The sequence below is a fragment of the Cordyceps javanica genome, chromosome 5 (assembly GCF_051103115.1).
Source record: "Cordyceps javanica chromosome 5, complete sequence".
In the NCBI taxonomy this organism is placed as follows: domain Eukaryota; kingdom Fungi; phylum Ascomycota; class Sordariomycetes; order Hypocreales; family Cordycipitaceae; genus Cordyceps; species Cordyceps javanica.
Window position 1 is genome coordinate 2,347,003 of NC_139299.1, and position 21,252 is coordinate 2,368,254.

General features: G+C 45.4%; 5 protein-coding genes across 5 annotated transcripts; 2 read left to right on the top strand and 3 right to left on the bottom strand.

The window, feature by feature from the left end:
• Positions 1–6,959: 6,959 nt before the first annotated feature.
• Positions 6,960–7,794, top strand: V2A60_007944 (ubiquinone biosynthesis protein COQ9; the record flags this gene model as incomplete). Its single annotated transcript, XM_083259224.1, has 2 exons — positions 6,960–7,400; positions 7,462–7,794. 2 exons carry the CDS (start codon positions 6,960–6,962, stop codon positions 7,792–7,794), a joined length of 774 nt encoding a protein of 257 aa, XP_083115350.1.
• Positions 7,795–8,015: 221 nt separating this feature from the next.
• Positions 8,016–11,688, bottom strand: V2A60_007945 (DNA repair protein SMC6; the record flags this gene model as incomplete). The annotated part of the gene is made up of 4 exons (XM_083259225.1): positions 8,016–8,049; positions 8,107–8,207; positions 8,265–11,525; positions 11,584–11,688. 4 exons carry the CDS (start codon positions 11,686–11,688, stop codon positions 8,016–8,018), a joined length of 3,501 nt encoding a protein of 1,166 aa, XP_083115351.1.
• Positions 11,689–12,158: 470 nt separating this feature from the next.
• V2A60_007946 (SGT1 protein-domain-containing protein) lies at positions 12,159–14,121 on the top strand (the record flags this gene model as incomplete). The annotated part of the gene is made up of 3 exons (XM_083259226.1): positions 12,159–12,399; positions 12,455–12,827; positions 13,029–14,121. 3 exons carry the CDS (start codon positions 12,159–12,161, stop codon positions 14,119–14,121), a joined length of 1,707 nt encoding a protein of 568 aa, XP_083115352.1.
• A 3,608-nt stretch (positions 14,122–17,729) lies between these two features.
• Positions 17,730–19,052, bottom strand: V2A60_007947 (putative tRNA acetyltransferase; the record flags this gene model as incomplete). Its single annotated transcript, XM_083259227.1, has 5 exons — positions 17,730–17,888; positions 17,997–18,137; positions 18,197–18,670; positions 18,751–18,915; positions 18,984–19,052. 5 exons carry the CDS (start codon positions 19,050–19,052, stop codon positions 17,730–17,732), a joined length of 1,008 nt encoding a protein of 335 aa, XP_083115353.1.
• A 287-nt stretch (positions 19,053–19,339) lies between these two features.
• V2A60_007948 (thiamine diphosphate-binding protein) lies at positions 19,340–21,223 on the bottom strand (the record flags this gene model as incomplete). The annotated part of the gene is made up of 4 exons (XM_083259228.1): positions 19,340–19,640; positions 19,690–20,216; positions 20,270–20,976; positions 21,037–21,223. The coding sequence occupies 4 exons, from the start codon at positions 21,221–21,223 to the stop codon at positions 19,340–19,342; spliced, it is 1,722 nt and encodes a 573-aa protein (XP_083115354.1).
• Positions 21,224–21,252: the final 29 nt, after the last annotated feature.

Genomic DNA, 21,252 nt, shown 5'->3' on the forward strand with positions numbered 1-21,252 from the left:
TATGACTATTTGCTATGCTCTCTTAGGTAGTAGTATTAGCTATAGTTTACCATAAGGGGCATGTCATACTACTTTTACTTTTTAGCAAATGTCGTATTTATCTATAACTTATTATACCATTTTTCTACTTTTAGGAAAGTCATATAATCTCCTTAGTTAACTAATTATTTTCCCTATACCCTAATATCTATATAGTAGGTATTTATATATTTCTCTAATAAGTTATTCTTAAAGTATACTAGGGATATACTACTATTCGTTATATAAGAAGCTTCCTACTTTCTTACGTAAGTACGTTTTTGTCTCCTAATTATCTAAGTAGTTATTATTTTTACTATATAATATAATCCGTTATATCTATGTCTTATCTAGCTTTACCTACCAGGTAACATCAATTTCTTAGGTACCTAGCATAAGGTTCCTATCCTTAGTAGTACGTAATTGTAACGGTGGCTTAAATCTAAGTCATAGATAGGTCTATTTCTTAGGAAGTGAGTCAGGTTGAATAGCTACAGGGTAGCTAATGAGTAGTTCACAGTAGTATCGTAGGCTTATAAGTCCGTTAAGAGATTAACTCTCAATAGTAGAACTATTACTTAGATTGATTAATAGAGATCTAGACTACCTAGCTATGGAAATACTTCCCCCTTAAGTACCCGTCTATCTCTCTATTATAGACTATGATCATTCTAATCATCTAACTATCCATCGATCACTGGTAGTGGTGATCGATAGGTAATCTATCGATCACTTCTCTGGTCACGTGACTCTATGTCTTGTCCTGGGTGCTGTCCTACCTGACCCCTGTCAGTTCGGCCCAGCTCTCCGCGTGCTATAGCGTTCGTAACAGTAATAAGGGTATATTATCCACTTACTCTTCTAATTTTAAGTCCTCTCTTTAGCTAAGCGCGTCTACTCTTCCATTTTCGGATCCTTTACGGTATATAATCTTAAAATCATAATCTATAAGGGTTTTATACTATCTAATTTGCCTTTTATTTAAGTCTTTCGTAATTAAAAATAATATAAGGTTTTTATAATTAATATAGACTTTAATCTTATATTTTACTCCTACGAGATAGTATCTCTATTCCTTAAAGTACTAAATAATAGCCATAAGTTCTTTATCATGAATATTATAGTTTAGTTTAAGTCCGTAGAGTTTCTATAAGAAGAAGGCAACTAAGTATAATCTTCCTTCGTTATCTCGTTATCTAAGCTATCCGCCAAGGGCATAGTCTAAGGCGTCTATTTCGACTTCATAAGGTCTCTCTAGATTAAGTATTTTCATCACAGGTTCCTATATAACGAGTTCTTTAATCATAGTAAAGGATTTCTCTTCTTTTTCTATCTACTTAAATTCAACATCCTTCTTAGTTAGATTAGTAAGAGGTCGTAATATATCTCTATATCCTTTTAGGAATTTCTAGTAAAAGTTCATAAATACGATAAATACTCTTATATCTCTAACGTTTATTGGTATTAGCTATTCCTTAATTACTTTAATCTTATCTTAATATATCTATACCTCTCCATAGGTAATAATAAATCCTAAGAATTATACGCTACTCTAGTAGAACTTATATTTAGCTACTTCTACTAGGAGTTTATTATCTTATAGGGTTTAAAGTATTTTATATATATATTACTTATACTCCTTAAGTGTATTTAAGTAGATAAGGATATCGTTAAGGTAAACTATAATAAATACTCTAATTTACTTACGTAAGATTATGTTAATTATGGTCTAGAATATCGCTGGTATGTTAGTAAGTCCAAAAGGTATTACTAGGTACTCATAGTGTCCTTTAATGGTTCTAAATGCGGTCATCTACTCATAGCCCTTTTTCATTTATATAAGGTTATAGGCTCCTTTTAGGTTAAGTATAATAAAGTATTTTACTTTCCTAACTTTATCTTGTATTTCTACTATAAGTAATAATAGATATCGATTCTTAATTATGATCTTATTAAGTAGTTAATAGTTAATATATAGTTATAACTTTCCGTTCTTCTTTAGTACCTATAGGACTAGGTATCCTACTAGGGACTCTGATAGTCTTATATATCCCTTTCGTAATATTTCCTCTAGATACTTCTCGAGTACTACGTCCTACTTAGGGTTCTAGGGATATATCTTATTAAATATTAGTTTAGTACTAGGCTAGAGTTTAATCTTATAGTCCTAGCGTAAATACTCTAGTAGTCCTATTTCTAGCTTATTACTAAATAGCTTACTATACTTTAAGTATTCCTCGGGAATCTCTATTATCTTAGCTTTTAACTCTCTAGTAATTATATATATTCCTAGAGGTCTATTATAATTTAGTAAAGGTGCCCTTTTATGGCCACTCTTCCTACTATAATCATATCTTAGTATATCCTACTAAAGTTAGCCTATTCTCTAGTTGACTCTAGGATTACTCGCTCGTAACTAAGGTATCCCTAATATAACGTCGTATTTTAAGATCTCTATAATATCTAAGGTAAGAGAGTAGTTATAGCCTTATATAGAGATAGGAAGTTACGTAGTTTCCTAATCTATAACTCTATAGCCATACTTAACTACTCCTCCTTCTATAGTCATAAGTTAGTAGGGCTCGTTCTTTTTATTCTAAGGTAATCGTAATTTATTAACGAGATTTAGCAAGATAAAATTTCCTTATACTCTACTATCTATTATTACCTTAAGCTTAGTTCCTTTAATTAGGATATTAATTATGAGGTAAGTAGTATTACTAATATTTATAGTATATAGGGACTAGCTAGATCCCTGTCGAAGAGTTGGTCTTACTAGTAACGATGGCTATTATTTCCTGACTTCTTCTCTTCGGGTTTCCTCCAAATAGTAAGGAGAGTTATAGCTCCCTCTATTCTTTCTTCTTTAGAGCTTTAGCGATAGTTAGTTTATCTACTATTTCCGCTAATCGAGTTTAGGCTAGGCAAATACCTTATGATTATACTATTTCCTCTATCCTCGTATCTTAAGGTTATAGTATAGATAGTATAAGTATTTTTATCCTTAGTAAAGTATAATCTATTATTCCTTTCTAGGACAAGGAATTCCTATATTCTCTACTAGATTATCTAGTATCTAAGTTTATCTTCTTTATAAGGGGCTTTACGAAGGGTCTACTTAGGAAACTATTAGTAGTTAAGTTTCTTCTAGAAGTATCGCACATAAGTGTAGTATAGGCATAAAGCCTAGGAAATAGTCGAGTAATCGCGGTAAGTAGGACTAACTTCTAGATACTTTAAACTAGCATATAGCGTAATATATATACTCTTATCTAACAGTACCATAAGTATAGCTAGGTCTATCATATCGAATCTAGTTATTATTACTTAGTTAGGTCCTCTACTTCCTTATTAATTTTCTTTCGTAATAGTATAATACTCCTCTTCTATCTTAAAGTTAGGAGTAGCTTCTTCCCCTTAATTCTTATATATAGGCTAAGTTCCAAATTCCTAGTCTCTATCTTTATCGGTAGTATTATCCATAGATATAAGATCGTATTCATAGTCGTCTAGCAAATAGTAGACTTCACTATTAGCCATACTAATATTTCGTATAGGTAGTTCCTTACTAGCTATGCTAACGTTTCTTCCCTCTACTACTAGCTTCTATAGTTTCTTTAGAGTCTTATATTTATTAGCTATATATCCTAGTTTCCCACAATTATAGTATTTAAAGGTTTTCTTATTTGCTATATTAAGTTCTATTAGGCCTAGGTAAAATCTATAGGCTATGGATCCTCCTCGTCGTCTACTAATATTAGCTTAGTTTTAGCATAGCTAATTACTCTATCGATTGCTATGTCTATTTCGTTTAAGTCGCCTAGTATAGAGTTAGTTATCGACTTTAATGATCTTACTAGCAAATTCGTTAAAGGTATTAGGTTAATTATACTTTACGATCTTATCCTTTACTTCTTCACGTAGTACGTCATAGAGATATTCTATTATACTTTCGTTATCCTAGTTAAGATAGGCTAAGATACGTTTAAACTCGCGTATAAGGTACTAGGTAGAACTAGTCTATTATAACGCCTTAAGCTTACGTATTATAGTTCGAATCTTATTAGGGTCTCTAAAAGTAATCTAGAGTAACTCCTCAAAATTATTATAATCTTAGAAAATATAAGCAGTTTCGTCGTCTAGTATGTCGTTATTAAGGAAGTCTCTAAGAGTAGGTTCCCACTATTCTATTACCTTATTAGTAAGAAGGTTACTAATATAGAGAATCTACATAATAGAGTTAGCGATAGTAGTATTAACACGAAGGTAGGCTTTAGCTTAAGTAAGGAAGGTTCGTATATCCCCTTTTATCCTATTAAATAGTTTAGGTTTAGGGAATTTAGGAAGGGTAAGGGCTCCTCCTCTATTATTATTTACCTAGAGTACCTAGATCTAGGCAGTCATAGCTTTAATCTACTAGCGTATAGCTTACATAGCCTAACTAGGATTAGTAGTAGCTCCGCTTATAGTTGACATCGTAAAGGTAAATACTACTTAAGGTTTTAAGGTAACTTACTAAATAAGATTAATTAAAATATAATAGTAGCTTAAATCTAAGTCATAGATAGGTCTATTTCTTAGGAAGTAAGTTAGGTTAAATAGCTATAGGGTAGTTAATAAGTAGTTTATAGTAATATTATAGGCTTATAAGTCTATTAAGAGATTAACTCTTAATAGTAGAACTATTACTTAGATTAATTAATAGAGATCTAAACTATCTAGACTAGCTATAGTCTTCTTTCCTTATATAATAGTTTACCTCTCTATTATATTCCTTAGATTATAGGCTTACTTACTCCTATAATCCCTTCGTGGTTTACTAGCTTACTTGCTCTAGTGATTTATTAGGGTCACGTGACTATAAGGCCTAATTAGGGAGCCTATAGGCGCCATAAGGTCGTCCTTCTAGGCCACTTCCCCGGTCGCCTTGCGTTACTTCCTATCGTTCGTAATAGGTATATTTATTTTTAAAATTTATTTTTTTTATTTTGGGCTTTTATTTAATATGTAAATTAAGATATAAAAAGAAAATAAATTTATGAGTAAATATATGCGTAGTCGCGAACCCTTACTAGCCTCGAAGGTGCAAGTACAGCACCCGTTTGCGCAAGCACTACTAAGCAGTGGGTGCGTGGCACAAGTAGGTAGGTACCAAGGCTACGGATACCTGCCAACTAAGGTACTTACTGGTAAATGTGGTGATTATCTTTACTTTCCACGACAATATTCAGTTGATTTCTATTCGAGGAGAATATTCATAGCGAAGAGTTTGTGCCAATGAAAAGCGAGCTCTGTTTCGTGTTCTGGCGGTATGTTTTGTCACCCCCGGGGTAGATGGTGCGAGGGGGAATGGTGGGTGAATCAGCCATGCAGTCTCTACTTTCTGATTTGTACCAGTAACGCGACGAGAAACCCGTCTGCACCTTGAATGGGAGAAGAAGGACAGGGACCACATAAGCCAGTGGAGAAGTGCCAAGGAGAAGCATGTAACTTCAGTAAGTAGCCAGGTAAGTAGCATTTCGTCCATGCGAAGCTCCTTATGTACATGCTGATACTTGGTCAAGGCTGCCGCCCAATGCGGCATGTGCGCTGAAGTTGACGACTGGTAACTTTGGAGAGTCAATTAATCAAGACTCGTAGGATGAAGCCTAAACCAGACACCATCTCCGGCCCACCAACAAGGGGTTCTGTTCTGTTTCAGAGCTGCACTTTGGGCTGGCGTTTCTCGTACTTATTGCGTGGCTACTTACTGAAGTTACCTGGCTGGCCAGGAATACCTCGCTCAACAAGCGCACGCACCACTGACTGACTATCTGGCAAGTCGTGCTGCCGGAGATGCAGCCCATCACAATAGTCACAAATAGCGAAGCCACCTGGCCGTAGGGTGGCTTGTCATGAATCCAGTTGCGTGCATGACGTGCTGTACTGAATTGCTCCCCGGGGGGAACAGGGCGTTCCGTTCCGAACAAAGCAGTGTAAGTAGGTTCCCCTGTCAGATGACGGAGATCAAGTTGTCATTTTCTTTTTCTTTTTTTTTTTTTTCGTGTGACAAAGTCACAAGAAGTAAAACATGATGCCTGCAGTAATCAAGATCTGGCCGACAGGAGCAGAGCTTGCTTGACAATACTGGCGCCTAGTAGCTACGTACCTCGGGGCCTAGCAAAGCAAGTAAGTACCAGTATCATACGTGTATAATACAAAAGTTTAATGGCCTTTTGCGGACCCTGAGAATCAGTAATTTGCACCGGTGGTTCATTTTGTTATCCGCGTGTCTCGTTCCATCGGAACCATTTGTGGCCTCCATATCTACGGGCGGCCGAGGGCCAGGTCCTTATGGTGAGCGGTGCTTGTAAGTTTCTCGGCTCAGCGTCGTCCAGGGTAGTGCCACCCATCGCGCTGCCGCCGGAAATCGTACGGGTGTCGGGTGTACCGATCGTAGATATGTATCTCATAACTCGGTAACTTGGCGAAGCCAGCTGTCTAAGTACGAGTTGGATCGGATTGGATCGATCCCGCGTATTGTCTGTGTGGCTTTGCGCTACTTTTGATTGACCGCAGCTTGGAGGGGCCAGAGGAAGTTGTAGCCGTGGTGTGATGCCATCGCTCCTGTCCAAGTACTTCGTATCGAGTATCCAGCAAATAGCTAGAAACCGGAAGCAATACACCGAAACACGCGCTCGCTATGTAATCCGCTGCCAACATGTAGGCGACAATAGATCAACAACGGCTGGCCATCAGCGGGTTGACATCATGCCACCCGAAATCGCAACTCCACTAGCCAAAACTGGACCACGCAACATCCGTTTTTTTTCCAGCTTGGGCCTATTACCCTTGAGATTGACATTGAATGTTGTGTGCATCAAAAACATACTAATTACATCACTTTCATCGCCAACGCGGCGACAATTTTGATCGCCAAACCGAGGTATAGCCACGCAATCATGTCTATCACAGCGATCCGCGCCGCGACACGCCGAACCGCGTCGTACTGCCGCGCCGGTATATGGCTCCGCACATCCCGTTCATGTCGTCCGCGAAGCTATCATTCCTACGATCACCCGGCGGCTGCGGGCCCCTTCGGAGGTGCAGAAGAGGCCATTCTATCTGCAGCATACAAGCACGTCCCGGAGCATGGGTTCTCGGCTCGCGCCCTAGGTCTCGGCGCGCGTGACGCCGGCTACCTTGATATCAGCCCCAGTGTGCTTCCCGACGGCGCATTCAACCTGATACGATACCACCTCGTCTCGCAGCGCCAGAGGCTCGCGAGAACGTCACAGGATTTGTTCAACGAAAGAGAATCAATTGGAACAGTAGCCAAGGTTGCTGCCCTGACGTGGGCGCGGTTGCTCGGGAACGGGTCTATTGTCCAACACTGGCAAGAGGTACGTATTTGCCTATAGAGCACTTGGACAATGTAAAGCACTAACGCAGTACGGCATACAGGCATTGGCGACCATGGCACAACCAAGTCATATCCCCGAATCCATGAAGGAACTCGCGAAGCTCTCCGATGAGATCTGGTTTCTATCGGGTGACACCGCTGTCGACCCGTCCTGGTACTCAAAGCGCGCGACGCTGTCAATGATCTACACGACGACCGAGCTGTTCATGACAAACGACAAGTCGCCCGATTTCATCGAAACAAACAAGTTCCTTGCCCGGAGACTGGAAGAGGCTCAATCCATCGGTGGCTTCGTCAGCGCCGTCGGTCAATGGACAGGGTTCACATTCCAAGCTGCTGTTAACGTCCTGCGAAGCAAGGGTGTGGGCATCTGAGGCAGCCACAGCTGCTCCCAAGATGAGCATTATGTAAAATAGCGACCTCCATATACTGTACAGCACTGTGATACTACATTGAAGTAATTGTTCACCTCCGTGTGGTATCTATAATCAATGATCCCGCTACGTCAATCCACTCATTTACGGGTCAACCAGAACAAGACCAGCCGCAGCAAAAATTAAGAGCGGCCAATATTCGACTGAATGACCGACTTGGATTAGATAAGAGTACGCTGCCGGGGGTCCGTCAACCTATGTAGGATGGCTCATTAGTTCGGTTTTTAAATTAGAAAGTACCTATGTACATACCTGATGATCTTGACATCCCTGTCGAGCCTGGCACGACCCTCGATAGCATTCGGGGTAATGAGAATGTACTGGCGTGATACGGAGCGACGAGCAGTATCGACCTATGTATTGCTGTTAACTACCCACTGAAGCCGTACCCACGCGTTGGCTAGACTCACCAGCATATTGGTACTGATGGCCCGGTTCACATTGTCCATGAAGACGTCAAACTCGTCCAAGCAGCGAATTGGAGATCCAATCGCCTCCCATACGGAAAGCAGCATGCAGATAGAAGAAAATGACTTTTCTCCACCCGATAGCGTCTTCGTGTCCCGCCCACCCGAGCTCTTCCTCGTCTCGTCCGGCTCGATATGAAGGACAACCTTACGCTCCTTGTGCCGGAGATCAATCTTGCCACGGAAACCTCGCTCGCTCAGCAGATAATTAAATTGAATGCGGATACGGGCGCTGATCTGCCGCTGGAACCGGCGCCATAGATCAAGTCGCTGTGTGATAGCACCCTTCAGCGAGTCAATCATGCGGTCCAGGCTGTCTGTTTCCTCAACGACAGTCTCGTACTGCCTCTTAGCTTCGGTTGCTCTGTCAAATATTTGTTGATCCGTCGCTCCAAGACGTTGCTCTCGCAGAGCAAGCTGATCCCCAATTTTCTGATACTTCTTTTCAATGCTTTGGTAGGTCTCGCCCTCTGGAATATGTACCCTGTCAGGGGCAACCTCAAGAGCTTGGCGTGTAAAATCAGCGACCTCGTCTGCCTTCTGATCTCGTCGTCCCTCAGCGCGTCGGCGTTCAGCTCTTTCGATATCGACCTGCTCATAAGCCGCATTCTTCTGCGCGACGGCAATTCGCCTCATCGATTCAGTGCTTTGAATCTTCATATCGACCTTTTGAACACGCTCCGAGAATGTTTCAGCTTCGCGACGTACTTCCTCCAAGCCTCTCTTGGCCGCTTCGGTCTTTTTATTCAGATCAACCTTGTACAGTTTCATATTGCCATATTGGCTACCGAGTTGCTCTTCCTCACTGTGCTTGAGCTCCAAGTCAGTACGCAAGGTGACCAGACGGCCGTCTGCACCTTCGAATGCATCCATTTCTGTTGATAACAGCTCCACATCTGCCTGAGCACGGCGTAAATCGTTTTCCAGCTGTTTTTGATGTCTGCGATGCGATTCTAGTTCTGCCTTGTATCTTTGAAGTGCCTGTTGGGCAAGGAGCTCCTCGGCATTCAGCTCTTTGAGTTCTGCTTCCAATTGCCTCAGGTTTTCCTTTTGCACTGCTGATTGACGTCCAGAATCTGACTGCATCCTGGGTCGCATTCCAACGGGAACGATTGGTGCAGTGCCGACATTCCCATTACGGTTCGTCAGTCTGAGACCTTGCCCTCTCTTGCCTTTGCCGTCATGGAAGCACAAGCATGCCGAAACATTTCGCGGCGGACCACCGCCGTCTACCATGATTCTTTCGGCTTCGGCTCTGCTTTGAACAAGGATAATCTTTTCGATCTGGCTGTTGATGATCAGCTGGGTGCGAAATATGTCATTGTCGAACTCCAGCACTCGTAGTATCGTGTCGAATTCGGCCGCAGGCTCCTGACTCCTCGTATCAATGTACCCCCCATACGCGATGAATATGGGTGGTTGGCGCTTCATCCCGCTCTTCTGCATGATGTCGGACAACTTAGACTGATCTTCCTTGCTACGCACAACGAAAGCGTTTAGTGATTCACCGAAAGTCTTCTCCAAAATGCCAGACCACTCTGGTTTGAGGAGTTTGACGTGTGCGCCAATCGGTCCTACTGGCTTTGTTTCAAATCCCTGATGGGTGGCGATGATTTTGACAAGGTTGGCTATGTCTCTATCGAAGCCATCATATGCAGACCCCGTACTCTTCTTCAGGTCGGACAGACTTCTCTCTGCCAAAGCAACGTCATTTCGTTTCGTTTCTCTCAGTTGCTGCTGGCGTTTTAAGACCTCCTCGGCTTCCCGCACTCTGTCTTGCCTTTCGGGCAGCTGGTTACCCGCATCGCTTATAGTCCGAGTGACATCTCGCTCCTTGGCCTTGGCTTGATCGAGCTGTGCATCTTTCACGGCCCTTGCGGCACCAGTGGAGTCACCTAGGCGTTTTTCCTCCTCCTCTATTTTCTTTTCGAACAAACGAATCTCCTCACGAATAGCTTTCAAGCGGCTGTGAGCGTCACGTTCTTCCAAATGTAGATCTGTGAGTTCTTTCTTCGCCGCACCGAATATGGCTTCTGACGAAGCAACTTTGGTCTGGATGAGGTCTTCTTCAGTATTCAACTCCTCTCTTGAGGACTGAAGCCTTATTAGCTTCTGCTCAGCCTCCTGAAGCGCCCTGCCCATACTTTCGCAGGCTTTCTCAGCGTCCACAATGTGGCTCGTTCTGGTGGCAATGTTGGCATTTAGTTGTTCGAGGGCATTTTCCTGCTCCACAACTTGCCACCAAACGAGCTGACATCTGTAGTGCCTTGCCTTTTCACGAAGACTCTGGTTCTTCTGCGCGGTTTCTGCGAGACGAAGCGCATTCTCCATCTCCTTCTTCACAACCGCAATTTTTTCGTTAATATCATCTCGTAGGTTGAGAGTCTTGTCCAATGTGTCCTGAGACATCCTGTAATCGTTATCAAGCTGCTCGAGCTGAACTCCAGAGACAAAGTACTTGTACTTCTGTGCGGGAGTGGCGGAGTTTAAGAACTGCCGAGCGTTGTCTTGAGATAGTATGGTCAAGGGATTCCCCATTTGGAGTGCGAACCACTCGGAGATTTCATCGACCTCTTGTTTCCTTGTTGATACAAGTTTGTCGTCGGCTGTCTTAATTTTGAACCCACTGCTGCCGGTTTTGGAGAAATGTCTTTCGACAATGATACTCTCGCCGTATATATCGGGCTGGTATGCGTCGGATCCGGCATTTTTCAGTCGAACCACGAGCTTGCCCTGGTCTCGGCCTTCTTTGACGAATGATTTCAAACTGCCGCCACGATTAGTGTCGCTGGCCTTGCCTCCCAAGCACAAGGTCAGTGCAGTTAGAACAGCGCTTTTGCCACTACCGTTCTCTCCGACAATGAAGTTGATCAGAGGACCAAGCTCAACGTGAAGCCTTTCGTGGCACATAAAATTGTAACATGTAATGCTTTCGATAATACCACTCTCAGCGACCATGTTGTCGCCTAGGCTGCGCGGTCGCCGTAAGAGCTGTTGCGTTGCTCGCTCGTCGTCGAGCTCAAGGTGCTCCAAATGCTTGAATCCAGCATCTCGCATGATTTCATATTGGGTCTGCGGCGGTGCGTCCTCGTAGTCAGCTTCATCCTCCGAATCATCTTCAGACCCCTCAGCGGCGGTGTTCTCTCGCTCGGGTGTTTGCTCTGCATGGCCGCCGTTCGAAAGAGACAGGCGCACTCTTTTATTCTATGAGGCATGTGTTAGATACATTCAATAGGAATAAGGTATGGGATCCTGGCAATACCGACTGGTTTCCTTGAGCCAGGGACGAACTGGCTCGCTGAACATCAATAACTTCACGATCTTCTCCGGCATCTGCCAAGGAACGGGCTCTTTTGGAGATAGACATGGCCGCCAGCGACCGGAGCACCACGCAATGGAGGCAGTACCGGTGGGCGGGATTGTGATAAGTTCAATCGTGAGGAAGGCAACCAACATTGCACGCGTGGGTCTCCAGCGCAAGAGCGTGTTGAGTGTCGTGCTGTGGAGTTGGACGCGTTCCTGTACACAGACTTTGTGCCGGTAAGTACGGCGGTACCTAGGTAGGTAAGGTAGGACTCAGGAGTACTTAGGTACCTACGCTGCTACTTACTGCTAGGCACTCTGTTTAAGTAGTTAGTGCCCCGCAAAGGTGGTGGTGGTGGAGGGAAGGGAAGCCCCGCCCTAAATTCGAGGGTGAATCTCTCTCTCTTGGAGAAAGTATTTTGCGCGTCCTTAAATCTCTTAATTGAAAACAAGACGCTGCCAATGCCGAATATGCATGTAGAGCGTTATCGATATCCTCTCTATGGGTGAAACATATGAATCAGGTACAGCGTAATGGCTAAGGACTTCATCGATCATGACGCCTCACAGGGTCAAACCCAACAGTTTGAACGCCACTTGTCTGAAAATTCCATGGAATACATGATATTCGTTCTGGATGACAGTCTTGAAGGTATTCAATATCTCAGTCGCCTTGAAAATATCAGCAAGGAAGCTACACGATTGATGAACTCAGTGGCAAAAGACTATATTTGGCAGAGAGATGAGTTTCAGCTATCGGTTGTCAACGACCAAGGTGAGTGAATTGAGGAAAATGTGCACGAAGCAATTTCTTAATGAATTTGAATCAGGTTTGATATATCTTCACGGAACCACGGACTACGGGGATGCCGTGGAGGATGAGTGGCTGATTGTCTACGTATTGCGCGAGCTCTCTAAATCCCACCCCGAACTTTTCATCCGAGTCGCTGATGAAGATGGCGAATTTCTCTTGGTGGAAGCAGCCAATACGCTGCCTAGCTGGCTAAATCCTGAAATAGACCGCTGCAGAGTTTGGATACAAGATGGAAAGCTGAAAATCATCCCTCTCCCAAGCGACAAGACGAAGCCAGATGCTACAAAGTCACTCACCCTAACTGGTGCCGTTAACTGCTTGCGAAACAAGTCTGAAAACCTAATTCACTCAACCTCTATCGAAGATGAGGCGTTCTACCGACTTGAAAAGTATCCAGAACATGTGGATGCTTCGATACATTTTTCAACTGTGACAATACCACGAAAATTGGCTTATATTGTACATGAGCTGCCGAAAACAATATCAGCCGCAGTTGAGGCTTTCTATCTCAGAGATCATGTTGGGATAAAAAAAATAACTTCCGACTCGGAGGATCTCCATCTACCTCCAGCTGATTTTGTCACTATCAGTGTCAAGTTCAGCAGAGTGTTGTTTGCGCAACTGCGCTCGCAACGCTTCGAAACACCCAAGAGATGGCAGAATACGATAAAAGCCCAGATAGAAGGCGAAAACAAAGACGGAGCGAAGATTAGCAATATCCTTGCTTTTGAAGACGGCATGAAATTGACCTGCGGCTATGAGATGTTGGCCTTAACAGCCGAGAAGAGCAATCACCGCGCTGTTCGTGAATTTGGTATCATGCTCGAGGATTTGAAGGAAGATGGCGACGAAGAACTTCCATCAAATAAAAATATTGAAACATGGCTGCATGTCAAACGCAACGACGACGAGAGTTGGCTTGACATAAACTATGTGGATTTTGAGCGTGAGTTGGAAGGACAGGGGGCAAAACCGCATGCTAGCCATCTGCACTCATCCGGATTCGGAGATTCCAGAACACAAGACAATCTCAGAAAGATCGTGTCTCGATTCGAGGCGTTTCTTAACGATGAGACAGCCGGCCTGGATGGGGCGGAGGTCAATGGAACGGATATGGACAATGATGAATATGACTGCATGGATGAGGATGACGAAGATTCTGACGACGAAAGTGGTGATCTGGAGGACAGCGAAGTGAGCTTCGACGAATATGCCTTCTCTCGAATGATGAAGGAGATGGTGGGACTACCAGTCGATAACCGGTCCCTCCCTGCTACGGTTCGACGCAAAGGCAAAGCTGCAGCAGAGAGAACGAACGTGCAGGATATCGGCACTGAAGACCAGGCGATAAAAAACCTTTCCCTGCAAATGGAGGCCGAGCTTAAGAGCCATGGCGCTCTGCACCTGGAAGACTCTAAGCGTCAGCAAGGTAAACGGGACCACGAAAACAGATCTAGGGACGACATTAAAGCGATGAACAAGCACAATGTGGCTGAAGAAGAAGACAGAAAGAACGACGATGAAGACTCCGATAAGGAGGTTGATATCGACTACAATTTGGCCAAGAATCTTCTGGAGAGTTTCAAGAGCCAAGTCGGAACGGCTGGCCCAACAGGAAATCTTCTGGGGCTGATGGGATTCCAGCTGCCGAGAGACGAAGACGATAGCGATAAAGAGGAATGAGACGCTCTACATTCGATTTGACATACATCTATTTCGTGATAAATGATATCGATAACACCCAATCTCTATATACCCCCACCCCAGATGCATAGGCCGTGCATCGTGCTTTTTTCATGGGCTCAAAGTTCTCTGTCTTTTGGGTGAAACCACGTCAAGACACTGGGGACGCCTCCTGGATCCGTCGGCCTCATCCAGTGCCTCGAGCTCTCGAACAGCCTCCACCAGGGCCTTCCGCGCCCTCAATTCTTTGGGGTCGCTGTCATCGTCGCGTCTTATGTATTCAACACTGATGGCGTTCAGAGCGTGGTATATTCGATACAGGTTCAGGCGTATTTGGATGTGCTGGTGATTTTGAGACAGACTCTCCGAGACCTCATGCATGTCGTCTAATGTATCTGCCAAGGGAGTGCGAAATCCCTGTAACAGATGTTCAGATGGTTCTTGACAGAGAATGATAGACAAAAGTGGATCGCCAAATATCGGTTTAATCCATTCCCGTAGGCCAGTCACTTTCAGACGGGTAGCTATGCCTCTTGAGGCGTCGCCACTGCCAGAAGATTCCGAATCTCCAGATGTATCAGAGTCATCATCTGAGGCATCGGAATGAGCACTATTCCACTCTTGCATAGCAACAAGGACATTCTTATCTAAACCTGCATCAACCAAGACCAACCGCGGTTCAAGCACACCATCGAGTACATGAGTGAAGCGGCGAAAGAGTCGCCGTATGCTGTCGTACGATGCTGTTATTTGACTCGCTTGGGCATCTCTTATAGCACTATGGAGCATTTCTCCGAATGCATTCGACCAACTCGTGAAGGTTTCGCTCGATGTCTGGACCGAGGCTTGACGTTGCTGCCAGTTTGACCTCTGGGGGACTGGAGGCACCATATTTTCAGCATTTCCGAACCGAGAGGTGGGGGAGCGAATCAAGGACAGTCCCCGAAGCATCTGTCCAATCTGAAAGTCGACAGCTGTGCGTTCTGTAGCTTTCAAGGGAGAACCCAGGGTCGACAATACTCTACCAGGGTGAGGAACGACGACATTATACTGTAACCGGTGCACCCCGCACGCAACTCCGTGATCCAAAAGCTTTGGTAAGTACTCCGAGATGGCTTCTGCGCGTATTCGATTTCTGACTTCCTTCTTGTCTTCCTCAAAGTCGATGGTTGTGGGTTTGGACGAGCCTGGCTCTGGCCGCCTTTCGCATAGCCACGAGAGCCATTGCAGAATGGCCGCTTCAGAACGAACGGAGCCGGACTCACACCTCAGAATCCGCCGGTTTGGTGATGGTGATAGCGAGCATTGTATAATAGTGCCATCATGCGTCGTGGCACAGTATATTCGGTGTAGCCCAGGGGCAACTGCTGCCTGCAGGCTCTGCACACGAATTCCCGGAGCTGCCTTTGTTATTGCTGTTCTTAACGAGTTCTCAATAGTTTCATTTTCCATGACGTTCTTCTGAAAAAAGCGAGGATTTAAACTTGAAAAAGCCGAAATACTAATGTGACTGCGCAGCCCAGGATGCAGAGCGTGGCTATTGTCGTATGTTGGGTGTATAACAGAATCGCTAGGCTTCATAACGTGCTAAAAGCAAGCCGTCGGATTGATAAATACTCAATGAACACAAAGAGAAATATGCTGCCCTCGGTGTCAAGTATGCGTGGCAGAGAGGATGTCGTGGCCGTTGAGGCTGAAGTTGTCATTCTTCAAGCCGTATTACCTTTTAGAGAGAGGTGTGGGATTTGCGGTGAGGGACCTCAGTAAAACCTCGTATGAAATGTATCTTACAGGCCACAGTCCACAAAGGCAAGTGTAATTGGATCTTGAAAGGCCGTGGGCAAAGGCTGATGCTTGTTAGTGCATAGCCAGGCGAAGGGGCTACTGGTACTCCGTACACTGGCTGGGGTTAGAAACAAGGTGACCGGTTTACATTTGCAGATGCAGCTTGACCAGCCACTAATGTGGATTCAAATTCATCACATTGGCAAGTAAACGAACGAAATCATACTGTCAATGATACCCAATCAACCCGCTAACCATAGCAACGAACTACTCAGTATCCAGGCCAAGGGCCCGTCTGGACAGGAAATCAGACTGGGAGCAGCCGAGCTTCAGTGAATGGTAGCGAGCCTGGCTAGTGTCGCGGAATGCTCGCCCTTTCATACAACTAAGCACGGGATATCTCCGAGCAGGCTGCTCTGGTGTTGGTAATATCAGACGACGGGTGGCCTAGCGCATGTCGAAGCATGCATGCCCCCAGTGCGGAACAAAAGCCACCAAAGGTTCTCGCCAACAAGTCCGTGCCGAGGAGGCAGTGCTCCTAGACAGTCCTAGTTAGTAGGCCAGTAATTTTCTCGGCCGACAGGCTAAAGCATTCGTTCCTCATTTCCAGACAATATGCGGGCTAGTCGATGGAAGGGTACATCCAAGCACACAGTACACTATTGGCCGCGAACAAGCGAATGCTCCGATACCGTACTCCGTAGTTACGAATCACTTTATTCTTCGTCGGTCGAGCGGTGTGATTCCGGGAATTGGAGCATGGTGCCACTCACAAGACACTCTCTGTGTCTCACAAACATGACCTTGCCTGTAGTCAGTCAGGGCTATCCCGCCTTCTCGCGTCCGACAAGCCCCAGAGGCATGGCACACTGGTCGAAACCAGACCGACAGTCGCCCTTGAAGCAAGGGAGAGGGGCTGCGGCATGCCTCTTATCTAAAGGGGCTCAATACAGGCGATGAACTACCTGATGGTTTAGCCCAAACCGCGGCCCGGTGCGGGCTGCCTACGTGACTAATGAGAAGCGCAGTCCTAGTTTTAGTTGGCGTTGAATTTAGGCCTGTCGTAATGAAGCTACGAAGCGAGCTACAGCCACTGCCATTGGTCCCTGTAAGCGAGAGCTGGAAGCCAATGTTCCGCTGTCCGCGTGGACTTCGCAAAGGGGGCAAATAGGCTGCAAATCCGTGGAGGCTAGTCCCACAACGGGCTGCTTCCAGGCCAAAGCCTCGGCCATGGAGCCCGCAGGCTTAGACAAAATAATCAATCACCTTTCGGGAATTTACGATCGTTCATTATCGACGAGAACTGTGTACACCATGCCGCAGACGCCACGATTATCATCAACCATTTGCCCTAGCCCTGGTCGGTAGTTGATGAGCCGCGTGCCTTCTAACCTTGTCTCCCAACTTGGCGCACGCCATGTGCTTAAACAATAAATGACGCTTGGTCATTTAAATATACATGTATGGAGTGAATCTTTGAATTGGAAATACAACCATGAAGCCATATCTCATTGCTTGTGTTGACTCGACTGCTTCACAACAAGCCCCGAGCGGATGAAAATCGTGCGTTGCTACGCATTGTATCTTCCAAGCTCGGATACATGGTACTCTCGTATTCTCTTCGCAGACATCCACTTGCCCTCGTTCTCTTCTCTGAAAGTATAATGCAATGCATCTTCCTTCCGCGGTCGCCGATGGAGATGAAGGTTACTGCTGCCGAGGTGGGCCACCAGCACACCCATGAGCAAACAGTGCATACATGATGAAAATTCGTTTAATACGGCTGCCTAATGCAACACACCAAGAATGACTACAGTGTCTTCTCAAGCCTCACCGTTGTCCTTGTTTGCGGACGATTTCGCGGAATCCCCCGGAGTCGTACCGCTCTTTTGCTTTGGAAGCATCCCGTAAAGCGAGTTCATGTTATAACGCTTGAGCTCCTCCCACTGCTCTCCGTCGACAACGGAGACGCTGCAGAATAACTATGAAAGCATCAGCAATAAGATAATAGAACGCATCGCATGCTGCACACGGCGCTGAATAAGGAAACGGGTTGCCGAGCGGCAAGTGTGATGGCATCTAGAACGCACCTGGAAGATCTCCACGAGGACGACTTTATCCGCGTTCGATAGGTTGACTTTGTGCTTTGTGTCAACAAGACTAGCGATCTTCTTAATCACCTCATCCGACTTGAAGGCGTTGTGGCTCCGGATATTGTGTCGAATGGCGTACTGTGTGCGTGTCCCGCATTAGCAAAACCTTGCCATCCACCGCGTCCTTTAATACTTACCGTAAAAGGTACCCCTGCGCTGTTTCTAGTTTCTGGAACTGGAGCATCTTCCGATGTCGCATCCACTGTGCCTCCCTCAGTCTGGGGAACGAGTTCGAAGTAGGGCGACAAGACTCGACGAGCGACCCTCTCTATGCCCTTATCCGTCGCCTTGTCTGTGTTGAAGACTGGTGTGAGACGGTTGATATATTTGCACTTGCGCTCCCGAGGGTCGGGACATTTCTTGGCATCTTCACACATCTTTCTGACCAGCGCATCCGGCTCGACTGGCTTGACGGTCTTCATGAAGAATACACACTCGATTCCTGCATTGATCGGTCTGAAAAGACCCCTTTTCGCAGACTTTTCGCGAGGTGCTTTCATGGCCGCAAGTTCTTTTTCTATAGAGGCCTCGATGTCCAACTCATCCTCTCCCTCCTCGAGGCTCTCGTGCTCATTTGATGGCTTCGCGACACCATACATACTCTCTCCATACTGAAGAAAATGGGTGTTAGCTGGCACTCTGAATGTTTGGATATCCACAGCATTGAGCGAATCAATAGCAACTGCATTACCTCATCACAGAGCTCAGCAAACTCTTTGAACGCTCTCGTGTTCATGCCTCTAGCATATGTAACCCAGATACCCTCGTCGCCGACATCTAGCGAGTTGCCCATCTCAATCCGACCGGCCAGTCTCGCCTTTTGCTGTGTCGTCTTCCACTTTCCTGCGGTGCTTCCCTTAGAAGGAGAGAAATATGTTGTTAGCTGGCTGATCTAACTGCATAGCTAGCTCAAGTAACGCTCACCTTGCTCTTTTTCAGAGCTGGACCTGCGCCCAAGGGCCCTGGCTTCCGTTTATTTTGACTTTCGCTCATTTTAAATGTTGTTATAGTGAATGGAACTTCACTTCTGAGGAACGCTATTCGTGTGCTGTCGTTACCCGCGCATCGATGAGAGAGGCTGGAATCCTCAAGATTTTTTTCTTAGGCGCACCAATCGATGTGGATCCACTATCTTCAGTACCGTCATCAATTCACCATGTATAATAGAGCTTCGTGATCTATATTTACGGGGAGGGTTTTTTTTGGATGATTTACATTTTCCTTTTAACCAAAGACACAATCCAGCTCAATTCAATATAGAAGTAATTATTTCCAAGCTTTTAGTTTTGTTCCGCATTTGTCTTCGCACTTGCCTCCGCCGTTGTTATCAAGGCAGATGGTGCATCTTCCTTGGGCATAATTACTTCCACAAATTGAAGGCAGTCAGCGGCGTTGAAAGCTGAATCTGTCAAGAGATTATCAAGTTCGATTTTCGTCTTGACAACATATTTGGCGGAAGTTTTCGAGCCTCCCATGACATCGACAAGAGCAGTATAATCCCAACCATTGATATCATTGTATTCCGCATCCATGCCATGGATGTACCTTTCAATCGTGTAACCATTATTGTTGAGGAGGAAGCTGAAAATTTGTTAGTTAAATGAAGCTTTTCGGTGAAACAAATACTAACATGATGGGCTTGAGCCCGTGTCGGATCATGGTGCTCAGCTCCTGAGCGGTGAGTTGGAATGATCCGTCTCCAACAAACAAGATGGTTCGGCGCTTGTCTCCCGTGTCTTTAGCCGCCAGGCAAGCTCCCTGAGCAGCACCAACAGACCAACCAATGCTGCCCCAGAGAACCTGACTGAGGGCAGTAACCCCGGCTGGGAATTTGGAGCTCCAAATACCAAAGTTTGCTGTGCCCGTCTCTGTAACGACGATATCATTCTCGGCGAAGAATTCACCCATGCGCGGCCAGAACCAGGCTTGAAAAATAGTTGGAGTTCCATCATCATTTTCTTTCACTTCGTTTCTGACGACTGGTACCTGGGTGACAGAGAGTCTACTGGGGTCCAGAGCGTCAATGAGCCCACGAAGAACGCCCTTCATGCGAGCACCGGGATATGTTGAATAGTGAATAATACAATGATCACTGTGCAAATGAATCACATTGAGCTTCGATGTACGAAATGAGAAGCCTGCAGTATTAAAATCGCTCTGAAACTCGTCAGTCAAGAACAAAGGTTCATCGAAGTGCATCAATACTGTACCTGCAGTGTGCCAATGGATAGTACCAAGTCAGAAGACTCGACGATTTCCTTCGCACGATATGGCCTAGAGCCCTCTCCGGCATAAACACCGCCGTAGTTTTGATGATCTTCGTTTATTGCACTCTTACCCATTGGTGTGACGAAGATGGGAAGATTGGTTTTGGCGAGCAGCTGGTGGACTTCATCCACAACACGATGGCGGATTGCGCACGCGTCAACCAGGATCACCGGAGACCTTGCAGAGTATAAATTTTTGAGAATGACATCCACAATATACGCCTCCTGTCCGGGATCGTTGATCGGTTCGGAGAGATCAATTGGCGCCTCTAGTCGCCGACCCTCAACCTTGGCAGTAACCATGTCGCTTGGCAGCATGATGTATACCGGCCGTGACTGGACAAAGCACTCGCGTAAAGCATGATCAATTAAAACAGCAATATCTTGAGGGTCATTGAGCTTTGCGACATTGCAGGATATATTGGAACTCATGTTTGCAAAAACATTATAGTCTCCGTTGCCCAGGGTATGATGAAGAAGCATAGCCTGGCTCTGAGAGCGGGTGGATGGACATCCAACAATATGCACCACGGGTATGTGTTCGGAATATGCCCCGGCAAGGCCATTTATTGCAGAGAGCTCACCAACGCCAAAGGTTGTGATCACAGCGCCGATCGTATTGACCCGAGCATAGCCATCAGCGGCATAAGCTGCGAGACACAGGATCAGCGTTGCTAAAGGCCATGTACAGATATATCCTAGTTACGTACCTGCATTCAGTTCATTCACACTTCCAACCCATTTCAAGCCCGCCTTGGGGAGGTAATCCAAAGCAACTAAGTTGTAGTCGCCTGGAACACCATGAACAGAGCGAACACCGATTTCATGCAACCGGCGAAACAAGTATTCCGCGACGTCAACCGGCGTGCTGAGACTTCGCACTCTTATGTCCGTCATGCTGGATGTTGAATTACGGCGACCACGAC